This window comes from Dermacentor silvarum, chromosome 11, assembly GCF_013339745.2.
Source record: "Dermacentor silvarum isolate Dsil-2018 chromosome 11, BIME_Dsil_1.4, whole genome shotgun sequence".
NCBI classification, from domain to species: domain Eukaryota; kingdom Metazoa; phylum Arthropoda; class Arachnida; order Ixodida; family Ixodidae; genus Dermacentor; species Dermacentor silvarum.
The window spans coordinates 86246878-86259366 of NC_051164.1; the positions used below are offsets into that span (position 1 = coordinate 86246878).

A 12489-nucleotide genomic window follows, 5' to 3' on the forward strand; every position below is an offset into this window, starting at 1 on the left:
CCCGTGTTCAACAAAGCGAGGTAACGCATCGCTAAAGTTCATTTGAACAAACTATTCATTCATTCATTGACACAATGACAAACAAGGCCCTCTCTAAACCCGCTTCAAATTACCCGCTTCTAAAACATACCCCGCAAAAATTGCGATCGCAATAACTACATTACAGTTCGAAGAAGCGTAGTGCAACAACCTGCGGAACATTTTCCCCCCACATTCAGTTCCGTCTCCTGGGTCATTATTGGATTTTTAATGTATTCTAAAGTTCAGTTCAGAAGGTTCGTTCATCATAAAACCCGTCTCGATCCATACAATCCTTCGGGACATTGTGATGGTCGCCACGTTGACTTTGAACTAAGGCGGTATGCTCGGGCGATCACTTTCAGTGATGCCAGGGTCCTTTTGTAGTTTTGGTGATACTTTGACTTCGCAAATTTTCAAGCGACTAGCGCCGGACGCGTTCGGCTCCTACGGACGACGGCGTTCATGGCACTTTGCCAATTGTGCTACTACGACAGCGTGCCTGGCATTGTGTAACGAGGTACGCTACACAATGTACGTACCTCGTAGTTTTAAAACCACTGTGCCAACTGCTCGTAGTTTTAAAACCACTGTGCCAACTGTGACAAGACAGCGTGCCTGGTATTGTGTAGCGTACGTACCTCGCTGCACAATGTATGTACCTCGTAGTTCAGCGTGCCTGGTATTGTGTAGCGTACGTACCTCGCTGCACAATGTATGTACCTCGTAGTTTTAAAAACACTGTGCCAACTATGCCATGACAGCGTGCCTGGTATTGTGTAGCGTTCCTCGCTACACAATGCATGTACAGCTGCAGCGGGAAAAGATTAGCACAAGCGACCGATCACCCGATCAGATAAATTGCCGCACGCGACGCTGTTGTGTCCTATAGCACGCGGAGAACGAGAGTGCCAGGCGCCCCCTCTATGAAACATGATCATATGGCACTTTAGATACCAGTGTGCACGAGAACAACAGCGCCGCGCACCGCAATTTCCCTGCTCATGTCATCGGTCACTTGCGCTAATCTTTTTCCGCTGCAGCTGTATCTCGTAGTGTAAGAACCGCTGTGCCAACTGTACTAAGACAGCGTGCATGGTAATATGTAGCGTACCTCGCTACTCAATGTATGTACCTCGTAGTTTAAAAACCACTGTGCCTACTGTGCCATGACATCGTGTCTGGTATTGTGCAAGGTACCTCGCTAAACAATGTGTGTACCTCGTAGTTTAAAAACCACTGTGCCATGAGATCATGTCTGGTATTGTGCAGCGTACTTCGCTAAACAATGTGTGTACCTCGTAGTTTAATAACCACTGTGCCTACTGTGGCATGACATCGTGTCTGGTATTGTGCAGCGTACCTCGCTAAACAATGTGTGTACCTCGTAGTTTAAAAACCACTGTGCCTACTGTGCCATGACATCGTATCTGGTATTGTGCAGTATACCTGCTAAACAATGTGTGTACCTCGTAGTTTAAAAACCACTGTGCCTACTGTGCCATGACATCGTATCTGGTATTGTGCAGTGTACCTCGCTAAACAATGTGTGTACCTCGTAGTTTAAAACCACTGTGCCTACTGTGCCATGACATCGTATCTGGTATTGTGCAGCGTACCTCGCTAAACAATGTGTGTACCTCGTAGTTTTAAAACCACTGTGCCTACTGTGCCATGACATCGTATCTGGTATTGTGCAGCGTACCTCGCTAAACAATGTGTGTACCTCGTAGTTTAAAAACCACTGTGCCTACTGTGCCATGACATCGTATCTGGTATTGTGCAGCGTACCTCGCTAAACAATGTGTGTACCTCGTAGTTTAAAAACCACTGTGCCTACTGTGCCATGACATCGTATCTGGTATTGTGCAGCGTACCTCGCTAAACAATGTGTGTACCTCGTAGTTTAAAAACCACTGTGCCTACTGTGCCATGACATCGTATCTGGTATTGTGCAGCGTACTTCGCTAAACAATGTGTGTACCTCGTAGTTTAAAAACCACTGTGCCTACTGTGGCATGACATCGTGTCTGGTATTGTGCAGCGTACCTCGCTAAACAATGTGTGTGCCTCGTAGTTTAAAAACCACTGTGCCTACTGTGCCATGACATCGTATCTGGTATTGTGCAGTGTACCTCGCTAAACAATGTGTGTACCTCGTAGTTTAAAAACCACTGTGCCTACTGTGCCATGACATCGTATCTGGTATTGTGCAGTGTACCTCGCTAAACAATGTGTGTACCTCGTAGTTTAAAAACCACTGTGCCTACTGTGCCATGACATCGTGTCTGGTATTGCGCAGCGTACCTCGCTAAACAATGTGTGTGCCTCGTAATTTAAAAACCACTGTGCCTACTGTGCCATGACATCGTGTCTGGTATTGTGCAGCGTACCTCGCTAACAATGTGTGTACCTCGTAGTTTAAAAACCACTGTGCCTACTGTGCCATGACATTGTGTAGCGTACTTCGCTACACAATGTATGTACCTTGTAGTATAAAAACCACTCTTTCAACTGTGCTAGGACATCGTACCTCGTTACACAAGGTATCTACCCCGTAGTGTAAAAACCGCTGTGCCAACAATATGCGAAGACAGCGTACCTGGCATTGTGCCAGGAATGCTGTTGCCCGACGCATCCGGCTAGTGGCGCGAAATCTCGCGAAAGAAAGTATGTCAGAAAGTGATCGCCCGAGAATACTGCTCCAAAGACTGCTACCTACATGCCCTTCTAGGCACAACAATAAAACCCGACTGAACTAGCTTTCTGAGTCCACGTCGTAGGGCGTGCCATCCTGAGAATTCGTTCCAAGTGGATGCACACCTTGCGAACTCACCGGCTACAATTCGTAAATTGCAATATGCGCCGTAAATTAATTAATTATCAAACTTATTCAGCAAATAGTTTTATTCATTAGTCGATTACGCCTTTGTATTTCTCGTGCAAGCAACGCCCGCCTCAGAGTCATCCAGCTCATGAACTAGAATTGCGCTATTTGCCACAGGTAATTTCAGAGAATTCTGTACAGTCTAAGCCTATAGCGCCGACATTTCTGTGCTGTTCAATGAAGTTATATTAGATTTAACTTGGGACAGGCGGCGATTTCATCACGGCGCCGAAGCCGCACGCAAGCGTTGTGTCCACTCACAGCTTGACGTCCGTGTGACGACGCATGAAACTGAACTGGAAGTAGCCGCCACGACTGCTGCTGCCCATCTTGAAGGAGTACCGCGGGTTGTACACATACCGAGGCTTGCGGAGGAACTCGAAGGTATCCTGAACGGGCACCTCGTAGCGCTTCTCAGCAGCGTTCACGAACTGCGCAGCACGGCAGACAGAGGCGCATAAAGATTACAGACCCTCATCAATAGACCAATTTGACGACTATATAGTTTCACTAGGCCACCGCTAAACGCTGGTAGCAGTAGTCCGTAGCGGGCTGAAGGGCAACTGTGGTAAGAATCCAAAACAAGAGAGCGGTTCAGGCTCGTAAGTGATTAACAGTGGTGGAACGAGGAACATCGCTGAAACCGCGACGCTTCGACAAGGGTATACATGTCGGCAGGGCAGCGACTGCTCTCCTTAGCAGTGTTTTCATGCATGCGTAGCTCACTCTCTCTCATCCTCAATGGGGCAGCGGGAGGAGAATAAGCCATCCACTTCAAGACTCCATCTTCCTGAGAACCGCTCTCTTCCGACCACTGTTAACAGCAACGGTAACTAGTGTGTTTTCTTTGTGCCATCAGCAAAGCCCCACAGCCATCCATATCAAAAATGCGGGGAGGTGAGAATAAAAAGAAGATTCTACAGGGAAGTCTTGTTGCGTAGACATATCGCCCAACTACCCTCTAAATTTCACTGGTAAGATATTCAAGGATATCCTCGTTTGCTTTCAACCTCAACGTTGCCTTGAACCCGAGTACAGCGAGAAAGCGTCGAAGACTATTGTCATCATGGCGTCGGCAGGGCCGCTGCGCGCATACGCTTTGAATGTAGTGAAGTCTGTCTACTGGTTACAGTTTTAGCTGACCGTCTATACGTTACGCTTCGCTCAGACCAGTGTGCCCTGCCAATTTGCGCTGCGCCGCCCAGCGGGAAAACTGCGCGTGCGCACAACGCTCATACCGGCAGCGGAGGGAATAACGCTGCCCTCGCCCTGGTAAAGGATAGATTGAGTGGAGTGTGACGGTGCGTCAATCATAGCGTAAAGCGTAGGCAGAGACGTAATCTTTAACGTGTAATTCTTCCTCCATTTCCCTCCGACGAGAACACCCATGTAATACAGACATTTTTGCCGAACAAAGCGTCACCAGCGTTGTTACTGCCAATGTTGAAAATTGGGGAAGTCGTCGTAGCAGACTTGCCGACAAATAGCACGATTTCTGTACAACACAAGAGAAGAGGTGCAATGATTATGTGGACGTATGTGCCTCCTTTGTGTCATGTGCTTATTGCGCCACTTGTCGGCAAATATTGTTACTGTCATCCACGTTTCCGGCACCTCGGTATTCCGTGAAGGGTAGTCTATATACCGACATGCGAAAAAGAACAGGTTAGTCCGTGCGCGCACCCTGAATCGCACGATGCGGTTGCTGTACTTGATCATCTCGAACTGTACGTTGGGTATGAGACCGTCGGAGTGAGGGCTGTACGGACCGCCCGCATAGGTCAGGTTGAACACGACGTGGTCAAAGTCCTGCGCCGAGTAGCCGAGCAGCCGGTAGCCGTAGTAGTCCCGAGGCTGGAAGCACCGAGGGTACGGTGCCTCGGCCTCCTTCCACAAACACACAGCGGCCTCGCAGTCCTCCCGGCGCTCCATCACTGTGCGAAATGATTATTATTATTATTATTATTATTATTATTATTATTATTATTATTATTATTATTATTGATGATTTCTATTACTATATTCCTAATAGTCACCTAGCCTGTGCAAATAACGCGTAACATTGTGATAATTAGAACGTTGACTACATACCTCTATTCATGCAACTATAATATGGACCCTCCAGGCGAATTTCTGCCATCGGCGTCGCCGTGAGGTTCCGCATTAAGTCCAAGTGCGATAAGATCCTATCGCGCACCGCAGGCTGTAGGTGCAAGGGGAAGCGTGGGAGGGTGAGCCGAGAAGGGCGGTGGCTTGATGCGCGCCCAACGTTGAAGGTCACGTGATAAAGCGCGCGCAAGGCGGCGGGAGGAGGCCTCCTCCTCTAGCACGGCCGTCGATGCACATGTCTGCCCGCGCGGCTGAGCGTCTACACAGCCCGCGACCTGTCTTGGAGGTAATCTTAGGCAGGTGCAAAGTTGGGCGAGCCGAGATGGCTTGTGGCTGGATATGTTCTGTCATTCTGCGCGCCTAGTGCTGGAGGTGGAGTAATTTCAAGTTTCAATGTCGCGTTGAAGCGAGAGGTATAGCAGAAGCGTTCGCTCCCCTCTGTTGGCGCTCTTCAGCAAGTTAGCATTGTGACAGCAAGTGTTCGCGGTCATCGAGTAAGATCTGATCCCGTTTGACTGGGCGCGCGTGACCCCATGCCTGGTAATTTAATCAGTAAGTGAATGTTTACTGCGATTTATACGGCCGATAAAACGAAGAACCAATTGCTTCGTATAGTCTAATATTTTGCTATCGTTATCAATGTTTCGCCTTTCGGGCGATACTGCAATTGTTTTATCTCATAGTTACCCATAGAGTTACAGCTAGAAAATGTCCATGCCCATGTTTCGCTTGAATTAACTTTCACTTTAGCAAACTCTGTGTTCCCTGAAGTGCATTCAAGTGAACCCTAAAAATTTATTTAGACAGCCATGAGGAAGTCTACTGACGTTTTCCTGTGAAGTCGACCGTAAACACGACCGCTGCTGAACACAAGCGCTGTTTTTTTTTTTTTTTTTTCGTGTGGCAGCCGCGGTTTGTTTGAACCGCAAGGCTGTGGAGAAATAAAATAATTATGGCCGCTCACTGGAAGGCACGGCAGCGCATGGTATTCTCTCGTCCAGCGGCGGCTCGAAGGTGTAGAAGCTCACACGCTGGCGGTTGAAGAGGTACGCGCCAAAGATGGTGAACACCACGAACACAACTTGCTTCCATTTGCCACCTACGAATTCAAAACAGCACAGGCTTAGCACGCGTCCCGTGTCGTGCGTCAAGTCCGTTCCACGCCAGCCATACTCTATGCGAAAATAAAATGGAAAAATGGCATCCACCCGAGAGTATACAGCAAGAAGCTACTAAGGAAGCCCACTCGAGTTGCCGATGAATTCGGCTTCACTCTACAACCTGCTAGCGTCCTGGTAAGTTCAACAATAGAGCTCGAATGCCTCGGAAAGGCAACGGTCTCGGTTTCGACCCCCTGACCAGGATGAATTTTTCTTTGCCGTGCGAAGCTTTTTTTTTTTTTCCGAGACACTCGTACGGATTTCCTTAGTATAAAATTGCGCTAGCATTTCCACAAAACCCATTGCGATCTATACAATCTCTTCAGGACATTGTGATGTACCTCTTCAGGACACCACGTTGGCTTTGAGCTGACGTGGTGTCCTGAAGGGCAGAGAATTGCTATAGAGCGGTGGAAGAAATGGTAGAGCATCCGCTTCATATGTGGGAGGTATTAAGTTCGAATTCCGGTGCCTCCGGAAACCCACCGGTTTTTCTACTGGATAGAGATGTTTCCCGGCCTGGTGCTCGGCTATTTGAGGGTGTTCGCATCTCGAAAGCTTCGTGCAAACTCTCCGATGGATGACAATCTTTCCTTCCACGTTCGTTTCCACCTTGCAGGCATATCCGTGACACTGATCTGCAATTATCGTGGCGTCCGAGATCGCACAGGCAAATGTGCGCCGTTGTGATCTCGGAGGCCACACCATCCAATAGGAACGTTTTTCAAAAGTGTGTATAGCGATCCTACGGCGATTGCGAGAGGCTGGTACACCGCGAAGCGGCTCGGGAGATTCATTAAATAAGAAAAGAAATAAGCAGTTGCCGAGGTTCGACCAAATTTCAGGAGTGTCCGTTGCTCAGTATGAAAACCCCGTATATATCCACGTCCTTTTCATCAGTACATTTACTTATCTAGCTTCTGTGCAGACCCGTTTGTTAATGTAGGTACAGCTTGACACTCACACAGAGCAGCAACTAATTACGGTGGTGGTCAATCTTTCTTGTAAGTCGTGTTCAGCGCTGCTGAGCAGGATAATGTCATCTTCAAACCACGGATTGCTGAGACACGTTCTATTAACCCTTACACCTAATCGCTCCCAACGTACATATAGTTTGCCATGTGAGACTGAACGCTTACTCCATTGATGGTCAAGTTAACTCTCGATACAATAGAGTTCAACGAAGGATCAAGCAAAAGCAGTAGTTGTCTGTGGAAATTTCTTTTTTCATTACCTCCTCAGCACAAGAGCTTTCACACTGAAGTTATACTAAAGTTTCATACGAAGCTATGGAATTTCTACCGCGCGTTTCTTGCATATAAAAGGATGCCACTTAGTAAATGTGAAGGTCGATAAGCACTTCAAGATTGTTTCAAGCTAAAGTTGCTCCACGAATGCCGTACCTGGCGTCATCGACATCATCAAGACGTCATGAAAGAAACCATCCAGATAGCTCGTGATTAAGTAAGAAAGATCGAGAAATCGACGCAATATTTTCTATGATTCAAAGCAAGACTGGCCAAGATTTCAAAAGTTGCAAAGAAAAACTAAACAAAAAACGCTTAACCTTGCACTCGGCCGTGCAACGCTTGAAACAGCGAAGCTGGGCGATCGTATAGCCCAGCATTTTCTGGAAGTGCGCGCGAACATTTAATCTTATTACTCATGATGCTGATAATTTCTTTTCTCGCGTCTCGGAGTTACAGCCGTCACTGCGCGTTGCATAGCGCAGCTTGCAACACCGGCACCGCATTCCGATGCCGACACCGCGTTCCAGGAGACCCGCTCCGTGAACGCGTCTCTCTCTCTCGCTCTCATAGCGCGCAAAACCTCTTCACCTCGCAGAGCATGAGCGTACAAACGCGCCAGCTGTGGACAAAGACGCCGACGCTCGAACGCAATCATATGGCTCGCATAAATACATGTTCTGCAAGCTTGGCTCTATAGCCTAGTGGTTACGACGCTCGCTTTGGGACCCGGGGGTACGCGGGCTCGAATCCCGCCTCGGCAAGAAAGCTTATTTTCTTTCTTGGTAGTCTCTTGACATGCACCACAAATTACGGCTGGCTTAAACAGCTTCGCTGTTAAAAGAAACTGACTGTGTAGATACAACACACGTGTTGGCATTTACGCCAAGCGAGCCTTTCGTGCAGCGGTTAATTAAATGCTATAAAACTAAATGCGATGCGTATAAGCATACCTCCTGTCCCTCTGCCAACCTGTAAACCTCAGAATTCGAAAAAAGATCCCGCAGACATAAAAGGGAGGGAGGGGAGGAGGTAATGCATGTATTTTCGAAAAGTTTGCCCTGCGCCCACAGGTTTTGTGGGATACAAACACGCTTTACCAACGATGAGTTGCCTTTACCCGCCACGCATAAACAGCAACAAACTTGGAACAGCGGATACTGACAAGCAACACCGTAGTGCTCAGATCACAGCGACTTCTTCAGTGACCTTGCTATTTGGCCTGCCTCAGAAAATTGTCTGAATAAACTTGTTCGAAGCAACTATATATACCTACCGGCACATGGCGTCCTGCACTGCCTCAAGAGGACGGCGCAACTACCACCACAATTTATTTTATTGCGATAGCAATTATATGGTCACTCCAAGCGCATTTCTGCTGTCGCCGCCGTCGCCGTGGTGTTCCGTATAAAGTCCAAACACGATAACATCGTCGCCGCGCGACGTACGCTGTATGCGCGAGTGAAAGCTTGCGAAGGTCACACGATGATCGCAGCTCAATCTCGCGCGCGCGAGGGAGAAAGGCGGGGCGGAAGCGCGCGTCTTCTGTCGCGCGCTGTCAGGTTATCTTTCCCTTGAAACGCGACTCAAACGGCATGCGGCGGCGAGTTGTTTAAACGCTGCTTCGGTGTAATTGGACAGATAGGAAAAGTAAAGTTCTGAAAGTAATTAAAAGCAGCCTCACACTTCGGTAAACAGCAGCGCAGTCTCCTGAATTTCTTGTTTTTAACCTTTAGCTCGAGGGCTATACTATCTAAATACATGGGAAAGAACAAATCGTCCTTCTCGGCAACCACTGCCCCAAATTTGATTAAGTTTGTTGCATTTAAAAGAAAACGTCAAAATCTAGTGACTGTTGGTAGCGAATTTTTTTATTTAGGCCGTCAAGAAATTGTTGGAAATCACTAATTTTCAGAAAACGACACTACCGAGTTTACAACTCTAACTCAGCAATGAAAAACGATATCACAATTCTGAAAATTGCATCTAATAATACATCTAACGCGCACGAAATTGCCGTATTATAAATGGCTCTCATACAGACCACTAGTATGTGAGTGAGACTCTTGCAAAAATCGTGTAAAGAATTAACAAATTCACGTAAGCTGTAAATTGATATATCAAATTTGTCCGCTTTGGATGCTCTAACGGATGTAGTTTACAGAACTGCGATATCTGTTCTTAGTGCGGAGCTACGAATTTGTAAACTTCATGCTTTAATTTTTTTTACGCCTACCAATTATTGAAAGTTCCGTTTAAAAGCGTCAGGCCCAAAATCAAAACTCTGCTTCCAACGGTCACTAGAATTTAGCTTTCTCTCTCAAGTGCACCAAATTTCATTAGAATCGGCCTTTCCGGAGAGGCCGAAATAGGCAAAAAATCGAATTACCCGAGGTCGATTTAACGATAGTCGACTGTAATATGCGTGCGATTGTAGTCTAATAGAGCATCGTGACGTTTGCGTCGAGAAACCAATGTTCGATCCCACTATCAGTTCTGGAAGCATAGTGTTGTGTGATAACTTTTCAGCGCCCGAGAAGCAAATGCTACTTGCATGGGCGCTAGCTAATGTCATTATTCGTGGGTACTACATAAATGAACGTCATATCATATTGCTTGTCAGTATACCGGGTGTTCAAAATTAAGCTTTGCGGAAATTTCCAAAATCGCCTGTGACAGGTAGCATAATTCTTATTGTTGAGCTGGGTTATTCGAAGAGGCGGACATTAGTAGGACGGGCAATCGAAGCACATATTCAACTAATTAACAAAAATTGACTAATTTATTGGTTAATTACCTTATGACACATATTGCAATTTACGAATTGTAGCCGGTGAGCTCGCAAGACGCATCCACTTGAAATGAATTTCCAGGATGACACCAGTTTCCACATGTTATTTCCCAAAGTGTGGGACGAAATACTTTGGCGTTCCAGTTACTTTTGTGCTTCAATGTATAAAACAGCTTTAAGTTCATTAGCGATTTTTTGTTAATTAGTTGAATACGTGTTTCGATTTCTCGTGCTACAAATGTCCGCCTCATCGAATAACCCAGCTCAATGATAAGAATTATGCTACCTACTGGTCAGTGCGTATGGTGCACATTACACAACTGTCCCGTTCTCATTTAGTAGACGATGCTAAATTACAGTGCCTCCCGAAGCTGTGAGAAACACTGTATAATGTCTCCATAGTTACTTCTATTGTAACGTAATGTTTACTGTGCCAGATATTCTAGGGTTCTTCGTGTCTGCTCCATTTCTGCGTCGTCACTTGCCGCCTTCGGGCGCGCTCCTTTGCTCGCTGGCGGCATCACCACAGCCCGCGCGTCAGACGACAACACGGCAGGCAAGCGAATCGGACGCACCTTACAGTTACACTTACAGTCGTACGTGCATACGGAACATGTGCAAAACACTCACTCATCGCGAAGCGGTTGACGTTGGCGCCGTTGTCCATGCAGGGAGACCCGGCTCCGTGTATACAGCACCCGAAAGCTCGGCTTGTCGCTTCAGTCCCACTGCAAGCGCCCAGCGTCGCGCCGTCCCGATCCCTGGCTCGGGGCCTATGCGCGTATATACGAGAGGGGTTAGAGCCGGCGAGAATTTTGGGCGCCTGGGACGCGCGGGCCGCGCGACTGCGCCCTCCCACTCTGCCCCCCACTTTCTCAAGGGCAGAGCGGGGCTGCTTGCTCGTTCGACGCCCGCGGCGGCATCCCAGGCGTCGAGAGCGACCGGTTCCCGGACCGCGGGTTGATTTTGATGATGACGACGATTCCAATCACTGGCACGTACCCACAAAGAAGGATTGGCCGAAAAGCGGCCTGGTTTTTTTTTTTTTTGATAATATTATAACGCCGGCAGACAATCACAAAAATTTGGAGGATGCTTAAGCTTCGCCTTTAAGAGTGAAACGCGATGGCATTCCAAGATCCCTGGCTGCTTCTCAGGCTTTTTTCTCGTATATTCAAATTACAATCCGACACTATCACGTCTGTAGGTTGTGGTTAAGTCGTACTTTACGATTTTTCTGACGGATATTACTTTGAGAAATTCAATTTTTTGTTCACTAACGCCTCGCGCCACGCGAAGGGCCTGCCCAGTCGGGGTGGTTCGGAATGATGTGGTACGGCATGATTATTTCCGCCAGACGCCGATGCTTAACGCCGACGCCGGATTTTCTGCGACACGGGGCCCTTAACGCTATGGCGTTAAAAGGGAGAGGCAGAGGCCACGATGCTCAAACTTCAACAGTTTATTCACGGGAAATGCTGTACAACAATTTGACCAGGAGGTTGCGCATGGTATATAGACGTATGAATGGCGTGGCACGCGTCCAGTTGCACCTATCCATGCAGTGGCCCCAAGTTTTTGTATAATCGGCAAGACAGCGGCAACCAACAGCCACCACCCGCAAGGTATACGGACAGGAGACAGAGAAAACTTCACTTTATAAAAGATGAGTGTCACAAACCAGGAGTATACTTGAAAATGAATGAAACTCGGAAATCGCATACAGGTGTTGATGTCGACGCATTAAATCATGGCGCATACCCGCGAGACGGATTGGCCACGCAACGCCGAAATCAAGTGACCAGGTATCGACTATAGTTATGACAAAATTTGTGGGGAAAAAAGCATTAAAAAAGGATATTTGATCAGGACTGAAAAAAGCTTAACAAACAATGATTAAAAGACCGTGTGACGAAATATAGTAGCGGAGAGAGCACCCCTAGCAACGTAACCGTACTTCAGTTAAGTTGTGCGAATTGACCTGCGGTTGTAGTCAAGCTGTACAACGCTGAACAACAATATAACTAACCATGACGATATTGATGATGTTGGTGATGATTATGATTGCCCTGGAAAAAGCCACAAATCGTGGAGGACTGAACAAAATTTAGCATTTTTTTTTATTTCCACCATGGCACAATTCCACTGTCCGTATAGGTGATGGGCCGATAACTAGTACTTGCTAGTAGTAGAACAGGAAACATGAACGAAAATGCATAGTGATCCTTGCAAGAGAAATTAAAAAATATATCCAGAGGAAGGCAGACAAGAAATGAC

At 47.2% G+C, this 12489-nt stretch overlaps 1 protein-coding gene and 1 long non-coding RNA gene across 18 annotated transcripts in view; both read right to left on the reverse strand.

Moving 5' to 3' along the window:
- LOC119433400 (probable maltase-glucoamylase 2) overlaps nt 1-12489 on the reverse strand; it is a 128637-nt gene that overhangs the window by 44899 nt on the left and 71249 nt on the right. For 10 of the 15 annotated variants that reach the window (XM_049659169.1, XM_037700582.2, XM_037700583.2 and 7 more), the window contains exons 3-6: nt 10843-10985; nt 5979-6113; nt 4589-4839; nt 3167-3336 (exon numbers count right to left, since the gene is read on the reverse strand). In XM_049659169.1, coding sequence (XP_049515126.1) covers nt 3167-3336; nt 4589-4839; nt 5979-6113; nt 10843-10985 — 699 coding nt within the window. Of the gene's footprint in view, nt 1-3166; nt 3337-4588; nt 4840-5978; nt 6114-10842; nt 10986-12489 lie in introns of those variants that run through there. The other 5 variants (XM_049659172.1, XM_049659174.1, XM_049659173.1 and 2 more) reach the window with 3 other exon arrangements.
- LOC125941591 (uncharacterized) lies at nt 770-2390 on the reverse strand. 3 transcript variants are annotated; one of them, XR_007464461.1, is made up of 3 exons: nt 2240-2390; nt 1724-2067; nt 770-1132 (listed from the first exon to the last, which is right to left on the reverse strand). It is a non-coding gene; the product is annotated as an uncharacterized LOC125941591 (long non-coding RNA). The 3 variants fall into 3 exon arrangements; XR_007464459.1 differs by having other exon boundaries at nt 770-1381; XR_007464460.1 differs by having other exon boundaries at nt 770-1381; nt 2154-2240.